Source organism: Caretta caretta, chromosome 2, assembly GCF_965140235.1.
Source record: "Caretta caretta isolate rCarCar2 chromosome 2, rCarCar1.hap1, whole genome shotgun sequence".
Lineage (NCBI taxonomy): Eukaryota > Metazoa > Chordata > Testudines > Cheloniidae > Caretta > Caretta caretta.
The window spans coordinates 83,127,363-83,145,641 of NC_134207.1; the positions used below are offsets into that span (position 1 = coordinate 83,127,363).

At 43.8% G+C, this 18,279-nt stretch overlaps 1 protein-coding gene across 6 annotated transcripts in view; it reads left to right on the plus strand.

Moving 5' to 3' along the window:
• The window catches only part of ESCO1 (establishment of sister chromatid cohesion N-acetyltransferase 1), a 66,679-nt gene extending 54,043 nt beyond the window's left edge, over window positions 1-12,636 (plus strand). For 2 of the 6 annotated variants that reach the window (XM_048840437.2, XM_075125285.1), the window contains 3 exons: window positions 437-580; window positions 1,720-1,907; window positions 11,614-12,636. In XM_048840437.2, the coding sequence (XP_048696394.1) occupies window positions 437-580; window positions 1,720-1,907; window positions 11,614-11,761 (480 nt within the window). In that variant the 3' untranslated portion in view covers window positions 11,762-12,636. Of the gene's footprint in view, window positions 1-436; window positions 581-1,719; window positions 1,908-2,763; window positions 2,811-2,908; window positions 2,958-4,656; window positions 4,788-11,613 lie in introns of all 6 variants that reach the window. The other 4 variants (XR_012666996.1, XR_012666997.1, XM_075125286.1 and 1 more) reach the window with 4 other exon arrangements.
• The last annotated feature ends 5,643 nt before the right edge of the window (window positions 12,637-18,279 follow it).

An 18,279-nucleotide genomic window follows, 5' to 3' on the forward strand; every position in this document is an offset into this window, starting at 1 on the left:
TGCTCTTCACATTCAGACTTAGAGGGAGAGTTGTCTGATTTTTCTGAGATTAAAAAATGTCTTTCATCTAAAATTAGGATCTGAGAGTTGTAATGGCGCTTGATTAGGACATTTACTGGCCTAATCCAGCAAAGTTTGCACTTAATTTTAGGAATCCTGTTTCCCGGCCTAAAAGACATTCATGATAATGGACAAGACTTAACACCAAAAGAAGTCTAATTTAATATTTGCAATTAAACATTCTTTAAATAGATTCATATAGCTATCTTTCATATATTACTTCTAGAGTAATCCTTCAAACTTCTGGAAAAATAACACTTCCAATCTGTTTAATATGTTTAGAACCTTTCCATAAACATGTAGCAGTTCTTGTTGGGTGGTATATCTATATGTAGCTCTTCTACTGTGTGTTAATTTTAATTTATTATTTTGACAGGTTGAAGAGATTAGAGAGATGGTAGACAATGACCTGGGATTCCAACAGGCTCCGCTCATGTGCTATTCTAGAACAAAGACCCTTCTCTTTATTTCTAATGACAAAAAAGTGACTGGTTGTTTAATTGCAGAACATATCCAGTCGGTAAGTGATCAAATTCTAGAGCTGCAAACTAGGGATTTAGTGTTGAATGACCAATTATAGTTTTTAGACACTCTAGAGCAACAGAGGTAGTTAAAATTCAGGTCTGGCCATTAATGTCTAATATGATCCCATTTTAAGGTGTTTAGGATTTTATTTGTGACAGCTAAACTCAGGGATTCTACCATCTACTGGAAATCCCAGCATTTAGCAGTCTCTATCCTACACCATGTGGTCCTGTACAAAGGTACTCCTCTAGGGACAGAAAATACTCACAACTCTGTTATTAAAAGAGATCTTACTAAGGTAATTTTTATCAGACAGGTAAAGACTTTTCCATCATAAGCATTTTCAAAATGTAGTTATTCATGTCTCCATGTACTTAAGCCCTGATCTTACAGACTTGTGGTAATAGGGACACCCTAACCCTCCCAAAAAGTACTCCAGGATTGTGGCCAGAGAACAAAAAAAAATATCCCAAAATCTAAAAAATAGAAGTTAATGCAATTTAATGGCTACCTTACTATTAATAAATTTTGTTCACTGCTATCACATTCAATTGGGGAAACTCCATACATACATGAAATCTCCCTGATACTTTTATTCTTCTATCCTAGTTTTGAAATTAAGGGGACAGAATTGAAACTAAAGTTGTGAAATGTAATAATGGCGATACTGCCTCAGACCAGTGGTCCATTTAGCTCAGTATTCTGTCTTTTGACAGTGGCTGGTGCCAGGTGTGCCAGAGGGAATTAACAGAACAAGGCTATTATGAAGTGATCTGTCCCCTGTCATCCCATCCCAGGTTCTGGCAGTTAGAGGCTTAGGGACACTCGGAGGATGGGGTTGTCCCTGGCCATCTTGGCTTATAGTCATTGATGGACCTATCCTCCATGAAATTATCTAATTCTTTTTTTTAACCCAGTTATACTTTCACAACATCCCCTGGCAGTGAGTTCCACAGTTTGACTGTGCATTGAGACTGTGATGAGATAACATGTATTAACATGCTATGCCCCGTCATCAAAGAAGATATGTGTAATTGAAGTGTTTGTTTACAGCAGAATGGATTATCTTACACAAGCATTACTAATACATTTGGAGTTATGAATCGTGCTGTTAAAGTTTGACATTATCTGCAGGGCTATAGAGTTATAGAAGAGAAGATTCCAGAAGTTAGTTCAGAAAATGAGAAAATCATATTTGAGCGACAAAAAGCCTGGTGCTGCTCGACTTCTCCTGAGCCTGCTATCTGTGGGATTAGTCGAATCTGGGTGTTCAGTATGATGCGTCGGAAGAAAATCGCTTCTCGGATGATAGAGTCTCTTAGGTAATATTAAAAAAAAACCCATAATTTTAGTGATTTGGGGCTCAATATTAGACTTAAAGTTGAGGCTTTTTGTCTGACAATCTTTTGTGTTTTTTTATGAAGACCTTTTCAGTGAATTTGTGGATATAAACCTAAAACTGAAAGTTGTGTTCAGTTTTACACAGACTTTGCACAGTTTTAACAATTTGAGTATTCTCATAGGGCTTGCCTAACCTAAAAAACTTAGCTAATTTGACTCTTTACAATTGTATTCAAGCAGACAGGATGTTGTCCACAATGGATTAGTCAAAGTAGACTAGGGACAAAATCTTCAAGAGTGCTTAAGTGATTTATGAAAATGGGAGTTAAGCACTCTTACCCTAAGACAAATTGCATTCTTCATTATGTTACCTAATCTATTAGTTACATCTCCTGGATTTTTGGGAACAGGAAAAGGGGACATTAACAGGCACAAAACCACAGGGCTACCTATTGTATTCTTCTTACCTGCCTATACCTCTCCTTAAGTAGTGTTCTTTAACATTAGTCTGAATCTGACTTTTTTTTCACCCCATTCAGGTCCAGTGAGCCTTACAGTAGATTTTAGTTTCTATGGAGTTTAGGTGTGTTCAACTGCCAGTCTATCAGGAAGGAAGGCCACCTCTCCCCATCATCCCCAGCAAAGAACCAGTCAGTTTGTTCACTACCCCCCACCCCTGCCCCTTTCGCCCCACAGTAGGCTCTGAGCTCCCTTTGTAGAACATTTGTTTTCAGAACTTTTGTATTAATTTTTTTTCTAAAGCTGGAAATTGCTTTAAAGTTGATGTCTTCAAGCTAACACCTAAATTTGATGATTTGTTTTTTATGCTATTTTCAGAGACCCTTTGAGTTCAAATCCTTCTGCAGTAGGCTCTTCTGTTTGAGGTAAACATCAGACAAATCTAAAAGAATCAGAAAATGCTGCTTGCAATTTCTTGTCCAGATCTTCATTGAAAGGGAGCTTTTACATTTTCTGCTTTCAGGTAGAAAGCTCTGACAGGCAGAAAGCAGAAGTCTCTAACTGGGTCCAGGGTGAGTGGAGAGTTGAGCTCAACAGCCATTCTCACAGCAACCTGACAAAATAATTGTGGAGTGTAATGCTTTGTTGCTGACTGCACCAGCATTTCCAGTAGTAAGCTTTCTTATGTATGGGACTCCCACAACTTTGTGTAGCACGGTCCCCATAGACATTGACAGTTGCAATGTCCCCTTTGATTGGAAGACCGGTTTACTGCCATGGACACCAGTTCCTCCCTTTTTTAATTTGGGGATGCATTCTCTGTTGAACCTAGGGATCTTCCTCCTTGGGCCAAGCACCTGAACTCCTTGCCCCTCCTTAACTTAAAAAAAAAAAGTCTCTTTGGAGCAGAGGTCTCTCTTTTAAAAAACAAACTAACAACAATTTCTGAATTGCAACATGAGGAAGTAAAAATCTAAAAATAGTTGCTTTTCAGAATTGCTCGAGACCATCCTTCCTCGAGTGACACGTGATAAGCAAAATGCAGGAGATGCTAGAGAGAGAAAGCAGCAAAAAAAACCCTGTAAATGATTTTCATCAGTCCATCAAGGAATTTTTCCTCACTTTACGTAGCAGCTCACTAAAAATCTAAATGTTCCTTAATTAAAGACAGTTATCTTGCTGTAAAAGGCCCTTCTGACAGCTGAATAGATCCTGATCTAAAATAATGGAAGTATCCTCAGCAGGGCTTGAATTTAGCATTGGTTACCTGTTTCACTAGAGTCATTCTAGCTTCAACAGACTCCCCAGCAGATATGTGCTCTTAAAACAAGAAGATGAAAATCTGCGTAAGATCTCTAGGAGCCTCCCTCCATTCCTAGCTAGAAAACATGGTCTTAAATGCAGTAGTGAGAAAGTAACTGCTAGCCTTCCTTCAGAGTAAAATATTATTATTAACATTTTTGGGCAGTTTTGTGTGTGGTTTTTTTTTTTTTTTTTTTTACACACACTCACACTCTCTCTCACTCCCTCCCTCCCCCCACTCAAAAGGTTCTTCATCCACAAGTCTATTTGGTTGAAATTTAATTTTTGATAAACAGACCCTGTCCAGATCGGCAAACATCCATCAGATTCTGGAATTCTTGCAGGCTAGCCCCTTGATGTTTCTTTTTTACAAAAGAGAGTGGGGTTTTGTTTTGTAGGTTTAACTGTTTCAGGTCCTACCTTTCAGTTAAGGTCTTTTGAGAGCTCCAAATCTAGAATCCTGGGCCCTACAAGGAGACCCCAAGCAAAGCAGGAGTAAAAACCTGATACTTATGGTAAAAGTCAAGGAGAGTATAATCCTTTTGACCCACTTTTATACTTCATATATGAACAAAAGGACACAGACCCAATTTTTCTCCCTTCATATTGCCTTTAATGGTAAACATCTTGAACGTACGTCGCTCAGCCATGTTGTTTGTAAAGCAGGCAAGATCTACTTTTATCCTGATGTCTGTTTCTCAGAGCATCATCTCTACCTAACAGCCAAAGACCTCCATTGTAGGATTACATGATAGTTTGACCCTCTTATCAAACACCTTCTTAAGGACTCACTGACTTGCATGTAAAGTTATAGGTCATATTTCTGAAAGCTGTACTGGTACAGAAGACAATGCTAGGATTCTGCAGTTAAAGTAGTACTTGACCCAGATTTGGTTTTTATTCAGAAATTAAACACTACCTTTTTACACATCGTAAGAAACTGCCTTGGCTTCATTCTTTTCCTAACAGAGTGCCTTCTGTGAAAACCTGGTAGCACCATCTATGTCCACAGACCCCTCAAGACATATATGAAGTCAGACTATCTTCCTCCTACAAACAAAAATCCTCTCACTAGGCTTGGAAGGATTCGATTTTTATTGGTAAATGTCAGTAAATGTAGATTTTTTTTTACTGTGCATAGACTGACAAAATTGTATTGATAATCAAAAATTACAGATAGGAAAAGTTTAAAAAAAAAAAGTGGCATGACCATTTAGAATTTAAGGATATTTACTTTGTATATTTTTGTCAATTGATGCTTTAATGGTTATAAAGCTTTAACTTTTTGAATTTCAGCATCTACTGTAACTAAATAATTGTCTGACTCCACTCAATTTCTGTTTTAGATATTATCCATCAAAATGATAGACTTGGCAGAATTTGATTTTTATTTTTATCTAGCTGCTGGGGGGAAAAAGATGGCTGTAGGGAATATTAGAACTCCTCTGTCCTCTGAGAGCTCCACTGAATTAATAGCTTTGTGGCCCAAGTGGTAATTTAAGAGGAAATATGCAAGGCAGGCACCTGGTCAGGGCCGGCTTTCGGTGTCGTCCCCCCCCCCCCCTTTTTTTTTTTTTTTGCACCCACCCCTGGCCCCACATTCAGAGGAACCACTCCCCGCCCCAGCAAACCTCTGCTCCGCCACCTCCTCCCCCTGGCACGCTGCATTTCCCCTCCTACCCCTCCCTCCCAGGCTTGCTGCACCTGGGAGGGATGGGGGAGAAGAGGATCGGCAGCAGCGGCCTTGGAGGAGGTGGCGGAGCAGAGGTTTGCTGGGGCGGGGAGCGGTTCCTCTGAATGTGTGTCTCCCCCCCCCCCCCCCCCCCGTTACTTCCTGCAGTCCCCTTGCCCTAGCTCACCTCTGCTCTGCCTGCTCCCTTGAGCACACCGCCACTTCACTTCTCCCCCCTCCCTCCCAGGTTTGCTGGCAAGCCTGGGAGGGGAGAAGTGGAGCGGTGGCAGCACGCTCATGGGAGGAGATGGAGTGGAGGCAGAGGCGAGTGGGGGCATGGGGAGCTGCTGGTGGGTGCCAGCCCTGCACCTGGTAATCAGTACTACTACTTCGAGTAATGTCTTTATGTGTGCCCCTGCACCTCTAATTGGAGATTTTTGGTAGCAGTGTCTCATGGAGCCCCCGCATGTGCTCTTCCTCCCTCATGGTCTGCCTGAGGCTATTTAGCACTGCATGGGCGAACCCCCCACCTTGTTTTGTCACCTTTGTTCTCCCTAAAAGTACTCAGGCTAGTGTTTAGTTGTGTTTTTAATTTTATTTTATTTTAGTCCTTTGGTTTAAAAAGAAAAGAGAATAGGGAAAAGAACTTAACTTTCCTTCCCTGTCTGGGGGCATTCCCCCCCCCCCACCCCAGGCATCTAGTAGACTCATAATTATTTCTTTTTCAGTTTTAAAAAAAAAAGTAAAGACTATGTTCTTCTGCATATTCCTCCCTGCTAGAGGATGACAACCCCCTGCCCAGGGGCTTGCCTGGCTCTCTCCGCTCCAAGCAGTGCCTCTCTTGCCAGGAGTCAATTCCTGTAAGGGCCAGACACTCACGTTGCTTGGGAGACCCTCACAGAAGTGCTTTACCTGACACACCTAAAACTGCAGCCTCACAGGAGCTGGGAACTGAAGTAAAAATTCCTCCCTGTAGAGAAAACACTTTAGTCTGCAGGGGACTCTGGTGGGTGTTGACCCCGGATCATCCCTGGAGCCTTCGCTTCAAAAGGGGTCCAGTGGTGAAGAGGAGGGGAGAGAGAGAGAGAGAGAAGAAGCCACCAGCAGACTCCCCCGGAAAGGCTCCTCCGAGCAACTGGCCAGCCAGAGGAGTGTTCCTCAGTGCGGCCATCTCGGCACTGACCCCCGAGCAACTGGCCAGCCAGAGGAGTGTTCCCCAGTGCGGCCAGGCCATCTCTCGGTAGGACAATACCAGCAGAGGAACCTCCTGCTGTGAGCTCAGCCCTGGAAACTGAAACCTGAGAAGGGGCTTCCTGCTCTGAGCTCTGCTCTCCCATTGACAAGGGGCTTCTGCGCTGCTCTCCGCAACTACTGCACCGAGAGGGCACAGTTACCGTACCATCTCTATAGGAGTGACACACAGAAGCCCTGCTGTCAGCTCTGCTTCGCACTGAGACACTAGAGGCTTCCACCGTACTGTCCCCTAAGTGTTCCCTAAAGAGAGGGGACAGTTACCGTACAATCTCTAAAAGAGTGGCATGGAGAAACCCTTTGGTACCAGATGCAACAAAACTCCTATCTAAGAAGTGTTCTGCACCTTCCCAACCATTGATACCGACTACAGACACTCCTCTGGGGTTCCGGATGAGCCCATGGTAACTCTGGAGACCTGTGGCCTCAGTACTCAGGGAGAGACAATTACCATACCGTCTCTAAAAAAGTGGCACCAACAAACTTTTTGAACTGGACAAAACTCTCATTTAGGGAGTGCTCTGCCCAACTATCGGTACTGACAATGTACCACAGCCCCTCCTCTGTTTTACCAAATGAACTCATGGTACTGCATGAGCTCTGGTACCCTGGAGACCTGATGATTGGGGAAGAACCACAATGCCCATTACTTGGTACCAGGACCCTGGTATCGAGCACATCCCAGCACCCAGAGTCGCTCTTAGCACTGGGCTGTATATTGCCAATACCTCAGTCAGCGGCAGCCTTACCCACTGACAGATCTGATACTGGCCAGGAGAAGATCATTCCTTGGCCCCTCATGGTGGCCCACCACCACACTACAAGGGTCATCCCCAATTCCATCATGCCAACCACCCATGCCTGCCTTCCTGCGTCTCCCTCCCAAGGCCATATTGTAACTCTTCGGGTATATATACACACACATGGCACGACCGTCTCTGGTGGACTCTCCCTGAGAGACATCAGATGGTTTGCTACAGCCTGGCACCTGAGCCAGGACAGGAGAAAGCTTTTTCAGAACAGGAAAGAAGGAGGAAGGAGAAAAATAAACAAACAAACCCCACACCTGAAGAGGAAGCTATCTCTTCAGCACACTTCTCCTCATCTCTCCCAGATGAGACTGTGCTGCCCACCCTTCATCACTAAGTGAAGATTTAAGAACTTTCTGGATCTTACCAAGAGAGTGGCAGACGAGCTGCAGATTCCCTTACAGGAGATGGCAGATACACATCACAAGTTGGTGGAAATTCTGCCCACTACCTTCTCATCTAGAACTGTCCTCCCAATTAATGAGCTGATTCTAGATCCTACCAAAATCATCTGGCAGAGCCAGCTTCCATCGCACCAACCAGCAACAGAGTGTAAACAAAAACAACCCTACACCTCTACCCAAAAAGGCAGACTTTGTTTTCAACATCCGCAACCCAACTCCATCATAGTGGATGTGGTTAATGCGTGAAGCAAGCAACATAATGCCAAGTCAACTCCACATGATCAGGCTTCGCAAGATGGCATATTCATCATCAACAATGCTGTTTAGAGTCCTAAATTACCATACTGTCATGGCCAAAACAATTTTGTTAATCTTGGGAAACCCAGGATGTTTCTGAAACATTACTGGAAACACAAAAAGAAGATTCAGACCATTCTTAGAGAAGGTCAGTTAATAGCCAGACCGGTCCTAGAGACACCACTGGATGTAGCTGTTACAGCTGCCTGCCCAGTCTCCATGACCATGGTACTGAGGTGTGCTGTGGGTTCGCTATACCTCTCTAGATTGCCTAGAGAGCTACAGACTTCCAATTTGAATGGCCAAACTCTTTGCGGAGAAGACAGATTTTCTCTCCACATCCTGAAGGATTCTTGGACTACACTACACTCCTTAGGAATCCACACTGTGGAACAGAAGACTATGACAAGTCTGGCTCCCTTTCCTGATGCAGATGGCAGTATGCCCTCCTGTTCCTCTGACGTCAGCCCATTCCTCACCTGCTCTCTCAAAACAATGGGCTGACCCTTCACCCCAACCCATGGGTCCTCCGCCTCCAGGTTTGGATCTTTCTTTGTTCCAAGGCTTAGAAGCAGAATGCTCTGACAAGCTGAAACACATGTTGCAACACAAGTTGACAATTCCACATACATATCTACAAAATGGAAATGACCCCAAGTTTGTACCATTCCAAACGGACAGACCCAACTTCATCTTTCCTCCCTCCGATTTTGCACTACATTTTAAACTCTCACTCAGCTCCCTTTAAGGTACAGCTCATGGTGAAAATGGCTTCCCACTTGGAGTTTGCTCAACCACTAATGTATTGACTCTTTAAGGGCATTGGGACTCTCTTCCCTCATGTGACACCACCTGCTCTTGCCTGGGACTTTAATCTAGTTCTCAGGGCTTGGACTAGACCTCCCTCCGAGTCCAGGGCAACTTGTTCTCTCTTTTACCTGTCCATGATGACAGCATTCTAATTGCCATCACCTCAGCTAGGCACATAGGAGAAATAGCAGCCCTGATGGCACACCCATCATTCACGGCCTTTGTCTTTAAAATAAATAAATAAAAATAACTCTAAGGCCATATCCCAAGTTTCTCCCTACTTTTTCTGAACTTTCCATATGAATCAACAGATCCATCTACCTATTTTTTCCCAAAACCACATTGTGACAACTGGGAGACAATTGTGCATATGCTAGATATTAGAAGGACATTAGCATTCTACTTAGACAGGACTAAGGACTTCAGAAGATCCCCTAAACTCTTCCCTTTGTTCACAGAAAGATCCAAGCGCTCTGTGATATCTCCTCAAAGACTATCCAAATGGGTCTCTAGTTGCATCAGTCACTTAGCAAAGGTGCAACTTGCTTTCGTCCATACGCACTCCATGAGATCAGTTCCTACCTCAGTCACATTCCATAGGGATACCCCTATCTCCCGAATCTATAGAGCAATGATTGGGGCCTCTGTCCATACTATCGCAGAACATTATGCGATCACTGAAGAGTTGGCTGCTGACACAATCTTCGACTCCACAGTACTCTCTGTAGTGAAAGACTCCGCTCCGAAGTCCCAGCCTCCAGTGGTGGGTACTGCTCCGGAGTCACCTAAAGTGGAGCACCCACAGGGACACTCTTCAAAGAAGAAGAGGAAGTTACTCATCTTGTGCAGTAACGATGGTTCTTCGAGATGTGTGTCCCTGTTGGTGCTCCACAACCCGCCCTCCTCCCCTCTGCTTCGGAGTTCTCTATAGGGCTCTGTGGTAGAGAAGGAAGTGAGGGGAGTTGGCCCGTGCAGTGCTAAATAGCCTTGAAGGAGGGAGAGCACATGAGCGGGCTCAACGGGACACTGCTACCAAAAATCTCCGATTAGAGGTGCCGGGGCACACAGACACCTAAAGTGGAGCACCCATAAGGACACACATCTCGAAGAACCATCGTTACTGAACAAGGTGAGTAGAATCATAGAATATCAGGGTTGGAACGGACCTCAGGAGGTCATCTAGTCCAACCCCCTGCTCAAAGAATGCCAATACCCAACTAAATCATCCCAGCCAGGGCTTTGTCAAGCCTGACCTTAAAAACTTCTAAGGAAGGAGATTCCACCACCTCCCTAGGTAACATATTCCAGTGATTCACCACCCTCCTAGTGAAAAAGTTTTTCCTAATATCCAACCTAAACCTCCCCCACTGCAACTTGAGACCATTACTCCTTATTCTGTCATCTGCTACCACTGAAAACAGTCTAGAGCCATCCTCTTTGGAACCCCCTTTCAGGTAGGTGAAAGCAGCTATCAAATCCCCCCTCATTCTTCTCTTCTGTAGACTAAACATCCCCAGTTCCCTCAGCCTCTCCTCATAACTCATGTGTTCCAGTCCCCTAATCATTTTTGTTGCCCTCCGGTGGACTCTTTCCAATTTTTCCACATTTTTCTTGTAGTGTGGGGCCCAAAACAGGACACAGTACTCCAGATGAGGCCTCACCAGTGTCGAATAGAGGGGAACGATCTCGTCCCTTGATCTGCTGGCAATGCCCCTACTTATACATCCCAAAATGCCATTGGCCTTCTTGGGAACAAGGGCACACTGACTCATATCCAGCTTCTCGTCCACTGTAACCCCTGGGTCCTTTTCTGCAGAACTGCTGCCTTGCCATTTGGTCCCTAGTCTGTAGCGGTACATGGGATTCTTCCGTCCTAAGTGCAGGACTCTGGACTTGTCCTTGTTGAACCTCATCAGATTTCTTTTGGCCCAATCCTCCAATTTGTCTAGGTCCCTCTGTATCCTATCCCTACCCTCCAGCGTATCTACCTCTCCTCCCAGTTTAGTGTCATCTGCAACTTCATTTGCTATACATTTAAAAAGTAGACATCCAAGACTCACAATACCTTTAGCGGAAGGTACTTCATGCTGTGCCATTATATTGAACTCAGACTGCTCTTCTACACATCTCACGTTGAAATCATTTTTTGAGCTCCAAATTAATTCCCTCTGTGTAAAGGACTGTGAGGATCAATATGAAGAATGGGAGAACTTGGTTTCTTACCTGAAAGAAAGCTTTCTTCTTTTGTTCTGTGCAACTGATCCTGCCTATTTGTTTTGGTAAATTGGAATCTCGATGGCTGTTTACTCAGATTATGCAGATGGGCCAAGGGGAGAGAAGAGGCTTTAGCTATAAAATACAGAATTTATACTGTAGCACACGTGCATATATTGCATACAACGTAGAGGATGAATTCTCTATTTGATGGCTATAGCCATCCTCCCATAAATACTTTAAAACATATTAGGAAAGTCTGGCTGACTGTTCAGGGAAAGAGGTTTAACACCCACCCAGTGACAGACAGGTCTGATTTTGCCCCTAAAGCTCCATGGAGAGTGAAGACCCATTATAAGGATCAGCTCACCTGAAAAATAATTGAAGAAAGGGATCTTTCAAGATACAAAAATATACTTTCGCATTATCACTTCATGGAAATTAACCAATTTTACTTTTTTTTAAACAGGAGTAATTTTATATATGGCTCATACTTGAGGAAAGAAGAAATTGCTTTTTCTGATCCCACTCCTGATGGAAAACTCTTTGCAACGCAGTACTGTGGCACTGGCCAGTTCCTGGTATATAACTTTCTCAATGGACAGTATCATACTTAATGGAATTCTTTCAGCAACAAGTAGTGGGAGACTTCTGCTAACAAGTACTGATTGAGTTCAGCCCTGACCAGGAGCTAGGGCCATATATATATATATATTTTATTATTATTACAATGAACTCAGGACTGGTAACAACTAAAAAAGGTTGTACTATTTTATTAAAATTGTAAATTGTGCAGTAATAGTCTAACTCTTTTTTAAAGAAGATATTTTGTTATCTTTTACAGAAGTTTATGACGTATTTTTATCTCTAATTAGTCATGTTTACATGCAGAGATATTGTTCATAGTGGACTGTAAACTAATTCAAGGACTATGGTCTCGCTGAGTACATACTGAAGTTCTTAATGTGGTGATATACCAGTGTTGCTTGGCACTGTAATCTTTAGTACTTTACCAGTTCTAGATGTTTAGTAAGGTATATAAAAGATCATTTCTCAAACTTTAAAACTCTGCTCAATTAGAACTTAAATAACAGAAATACTACAGTGCACTATTTATAGGTGATAGACTTGACAAATTAATTACATGGTTGTTCTACTATGCATTAATATGAATAACAAAGATTAATTAACCTGATTTCTCAATTATATGAAGAATAAGGAAGTTACACATTTTGCAAAGGGGATATTTAGCAGTAGTTTGTGAAAGATGAATTTGCAAAATATAAACAGGTATATGCTTCACCTTTTCTTCCAGAAATGCTGAACTGGGTATATGCCTTTATTAGTGAACTTCACTTTGTATCTCCTTCATAAAGCCCTTCACTTTAAAAGGGTTTATATGGTGAAAAACTGCTGTGGCCTTTCTCTATCTGTATATAATGTAGATTAAAAAATAAAGTACTTGATAGCTTTTTTTCTTAAGTGACGCTAACAGAGTGAAAAAGTAGTCTTTGGTCTTTGTTCCTGCAAAGGAAATGTTCAGTGGTGAAACATTAATCAGATTAACATCCAAAAGAAAAGTCCTGATTTAAAACAATCTTCAGTACAACAAAGCCTCACACTTCCTAAGGAATAGTTCCCGTTGCCATAATTCATTTTTGGAGCATATACTGTAGTAGTAGCTGTGGTGGTCTAATGTCTGTGTCATAGAAGTGGGCAGTTATTAATTTTATCTCTTTAAGTCCTCTTTAGAAAACCTAAACTTTTCCAGCAAATAAATTCTTTATTTTATTGCATGCTCTTATCCAGAGGTGGTCAACAGGATAAGCTTCCCAGCACTGTGGCTTCAGCTCATTTGAATGCAGTCTCAGCTAGCAGCTGAGAAAAGCTGTTTCCTTTACCAGTAGTGAGACTAGAGTTGGGTGAATTTTATTTTATTTTATTTTTTTTTGCTGAATAGTGTATTGGCCAAAAAAAATCAAACTATTTGAGTTTAATACCTCTTCATAAACGAAATGATCAGATAAGGATTTTCCATTCTGCAGTTTGTATCCCACAATTTTGCTACACATGAGATGTAGGGAAAGGTAAGAGAACAGACAGAAGGAAAAAGGGAAAAACCCTCCCTTTTACAGAATTGCTCAAAAGGCAAGGTGGTATTACTGGATAATCTCATACAGCAGCTTTCTGTGGAAGGAGACCTCTGTGGAAGACAAAGTCCAATAAAGTGTCTGATAAAGGTTTTAGCCAGTGATCATGTTGCTACTTTGCAGATCTCTGTGGTGGAAGTACATATTCTTTCGATCCACAAGGTCACCATGGATCTTGTGGAGTGTGCCTTGATTCCTTCTGGGACAGGAGTGTGCCCTCAACCATAGTCTGATCTATATAGCAAGAAAGAGCTTGGAGATGGAGTCCTTGACACTTCAGATGGAAGAAGACAAAGAGGGCACCTGACCTCCTTGTAGATCCTGTGTGCTTGATGTAAATCTTCAGTGTTCTTCTGACATCTAATGTGTGCCACACTTTCTTGATCAGGTGCTGTGGCTTTGGATAGAATGAAGAGAGGACTGTCTCTTGCGAGACATGGAAAGGAGAATTCACCATTGGCAACAATGTTCTGGAGTCCTTAGCACTACCGTGTCAACCGAAACTGGGAGTAAGGTTCCTGCAGAGAGAACTCTGCCAGTTCTAAAACTCATCTGGCAGATGTAATGGCCACCAGAAAACAGGTTGGATGGAGTGGTAAAATGGTGATACAGAAGTCAGGCTTTCTAATAAAGGATTAGTGCTTAGGGCTTTCAGCATGAGTGGTAGATCCTGTTTAGGGAAGATGACTACTGATCGGGCCAGTCTGACTTCTCTGAGGCATCTGGATACCAGAAGGTTCTCAACCAGGACCTCACCAGTAGCTGCAAAGGTGGTTTCAGCTATAGTTCTGTCAGGTAAGAGAGATTGTCTTTTTGGCCGGTGCAGCGTTAACACTATCACTTTTTTTGCTTCCTCTCACCCTTTTTTGGATCATTTTCCTTCCGAGGAAAGGGTGGCAGTGCATATAGCAGGACTTCTGACCATCTGTTTGACAAAACATTTGCCCCCATAACTTGTGGTCTGCTTCCCTGGTGAAGTATTTTGATGGCTTTGTATTCTTGTGATTGGGAAATGGATGGACTGATAGAGGACTGAACATCTGCAAGATCAGGTTGAAGACTTTCTGGTTTAGGTACTATGCTGAGTTGCTGATGTTGCACTGGCTAAGCCAGTCTGCCTTTTGGTTCAGTTCTCCTTTTATGTGGATTGCCTTTGGGGAGAGTTGTTTCTGCCTATTACATTATTTCCATTGTTCCTCCATGTAGAGCTGTGCTCCTTATCCCTCCATGGTTGTTTATGTATGCAGCCATTGTCCTGACATTTTCTTTTAGGGGGCTCTGGAATCTCGGAAGAGCTTGTTTGGCTGCCCTAAGTTCCAAGAGATCAATGCTGTGGTCCCTTTTCCCCCGGGCTCCAGATGCCCTGTACCGTTTTGGGATCCAGGTATGCTTCCCATCAGGCTGGAATCGGTGAGAACCCTGAGTTCCAGAAACCATATAGAAAGACCCCTGTGGCTAATTTTCCAGACTGTCCACTATCTCAGTGAGTTAAGAACCTGTTTCGGGATATGTACCTGAAGTTGCCTGCACTCCAGGGAGTGGTCCCATATTTTCACAAGAAAAACCTAAAGGCACCTGATGTGGAATCTCACCCTTGGAGTGACCCCTGTGCATGAGACCAGGAGGCCCAGCAATGAGCAATGGTTGGGCTCCTGCGCTTGACCAGCATGGATATCAAATTCTGAATCTTCTGGAAACTGTCTACTGAGGGATCGATATGTCTATCTCTAAACCCAGGTGCATGACCCTTGTCGAGGGGTTCAAGGAACTATTCTTCGTGTTTATTATGAATTGTGCATTTACAGGAGCTCCAAATTCCAAGTCTTGGGGCCATGCCCTACAGCCTGGGATAAGGCTCTGATTAAGGTGTTGTCCAAAAAAGGATACAGTAAATGCCCTGGGACCAGAGTCTGGCTGGGATCATCACCAGCATTTTCAGAATGAGAGGCGAGGGCGATGAGACAGAATGGGAGAGTTGAGTACTGATAGCGATTCATGCTGTAAACTAATCTCAGAAGCTTGCGGTAGCAGGCGAACACTGGAATGTGACAAATGTCTCTTCCAAGATCACTGAGGTAAGGAAGTCCCCTTGAGACTGGGATGTCATTACTGAACGTAGGATATCCAACCGGAACTTTTTCTTCATCCATTTGTTCAACCCTTGGAGGTGGAGAACTTCTCCAGTGCACTTCTGAACAATGAAGATGGAGTAAAACACTGAAAAATTCTCTTCTGGGGGAACTCCTGTTGTTCCCATGTGGGAGATCTCGTCCTGGAATAGCTTGTACTTGGTGAGATCGGTGGTGACTGAAGACGACTGGATGGAGGAGGAGCGTGGTGAAGGCCTTGGATCGAGAGTATCCCTGACATGCTGACTCTCGCACCCACCCTATCTGTGGTTGAAGCAAACCATTCATCCAGAAAAAAAGAAATCCTGCCTCCCAGGCTCTGGTCCTGGCGAAAGCATATTCATTCATCATAAAGAGCTTTTGGAAGTTGCATGATCTTCTAGGTTTTCTAATTGCTGGTCGCTTCCAAGGTTTTTCCTTGACATATGTGATCTTTCCTCTAGAACTTCGGTGGGGAAAATAGTTGAAAGGAGCATCTCTGTCAAAGTGAGTTTGTATTCCCTTCTTAGCGTGCTAAGTGGAGCAGGGAGGGATTGTTTGGTTTAAGCCTAACTTTCAGCCACAATCTTATCCAGTTTTTCTCCGAAGAGGAGAGATCCTGTTAATTTAGAGGAGCACAGGACCTCTTTGAAGTGAGTATCAACTTTATAGGGATTAAGCCATGTGTGTCTCCTGGCAACGGAGCTAGATGCCCTTGAAGCATTTGCCATGAATGCTGTTGCTAGGGTGATTTTCTTAAACATAGACTTAATTGGTTTGGTTTCTACCTTAAGGGCTTTAAGGTTCTCCACCCATGTCATTGGGCTCAAACAAGGCAAGTGGCTGCCCTGACTTGCTGCTGTCTCAGCCACTCTGAGCAAAGTCCCTTCTGAGGGTGTCTTCCACCTTCCTATCTGATGGACACTTGGGAAAGAAGTCTCCTTTGGGTGGAATAACCATATCCCTTGCTAGAGATGCTACTGCAGCATTGACCGTAGCCACATCAGTGATGGCATTTCTTGTCTTCTGGAGTTTGTAGAATTTGAGCGTGCTTGTTACTGTATTTGCCTTTTTCAGGAGGTTCCCTCTTCTCCCGATTATCTCAGAGGATAGGTGAAGGGGAATTGCTGCCTCAAAGGTATTTGCTTTGAGGGTTGTCCTCAAGGGCCTGCTCAGGTTGGAGCTGTATAGGGGATAGTCTTTTTTCAAGTGGTTTCAAACATCTCAGGGGGCATTTTGTCTGTGTCCTGCTCAGAATCAGAGTCTAATAACACTCCTGGAGGGGGAGGGGTCTGATCAAAGGATGAACCCTTTTGGACCCTTTTTTGGGGGGGGGGGAGACGAGACACTTTGCAGGTGTGGCTACCTAGCTATGCTCTGGGTGGTGTCTTTTGCAGTTTGCTTTGTGCAGGGCTTTGAGCCCTAGGTAAATTTTCCTCAAGGTCATCCCTTATAGACTCCCACTCCCCAGGTCAGGGTATGGGAACTCACTGCCAGAGTTGCATGACTCAAGCTTGGAGAAAGGGGGGTTCATTGTGAGCCCTGCTGCTTTCCCCAGAGACCCTAAGTCCTCAAATGAAGTCCCTAGGAATGATCCTTCCCTCAGCCCGTGAGTGGCCTGAGGAATTACCTCTGGGGTCAACTGAATGAAGTCGTCCTCACGCTTAGAGCCGCTCCCGGTTCTGTTCTGTCTCCTTGTTAAGCTTTTTGGTGGTAGAGTCACAGCTTCTTGACGGGGGGTGGGGGGGGGCATATGAGACCCAGCATGCCTGTCTGTTTCAGTGCTCTGTGCCCTAAGCAGTGCTAGGGTCAGGCTGGCTGAGAACAGGCAGAGCATAATTTCCCCTCTGTGGAGCCTGTTTAAAGTTGCCTTGCAGCCGGTGCACTGTTTGGGCTTAGCCCTGTGCTCGTGTGGCTGCTCTGCCATCCTGAAAGGAGACCGAAGAGCTCAGTGGGGAGGAAGTGGAGTGGGGAAGCTGTGGCATCAGCCTCTGTAGTGCTGAATACTCCGTCCCAGAGAAGAAAAGAAGGGAAGCTGCTTGCTACTATCCCCCCATGAGCAAAACAAAGGCAAAGGAAAGGGCGTGAGAAAAGAGAACCACAACTGACTACTGTCACAGAAGCTGGCGACCCAGAGGTAAGCTGGAGAAAAGGGGCCTTGCCAGCGTGAGCCGTGTGTCAGCTTTGATCCACCTCTGGAACTGCGTGAACACGATTGTGGGTGACACTGGGCTTCAGAAAAAGCTCTGCTTCACCAGAAACCGGGTCTGTGTGGTTCTCAGAGTCCCCAGTAAGGAACTAGGACATGTAAGATGTCTTCTCATGCCCAGATTAGTGACCTGGTTATGAGGATAAATTATTCACTGAACTCCTGGTAACTGACCTCAGCAGAAACAATCACTGACATTTTTAGCTACATAATACATGGACTGTGATGGTATGGTGGGTGAGCAAAAGGGAAGAGCTGGGATAAAGGTTAATGTGTAATTCATATGGGAACAACACAAGACAATGTGGGAGAGGTGGTAATATAAGGTACAAACGCTGAGAGCATAAGGATTAGTTTAAAAAACCAACCCTTTCTTTACTTCCCCTTATGAGCATGTTTGAGATTGTAAATTCTTGGGAGGTGGCAGTTCACTGTAGGTGACGATAGCAGTGTTTTCCTGCACTGGAAATGTAGCTAGGGTGAGCTAGGTAAAAAAAAGCCCTATGCCCAAATGGGGATAGTGACAGTTGGTACTTTAAATTTAAAGAGTTTCTAATGTTTGGGGGGAGGTTAAACTGTAACTGTTTTACAGAGTGATATATTCTTAGTTTTAAGCTGTTCTAATGGTGCTTGCTTTCCAAAGGAATATCTGAGTGTGTAAAACTAGC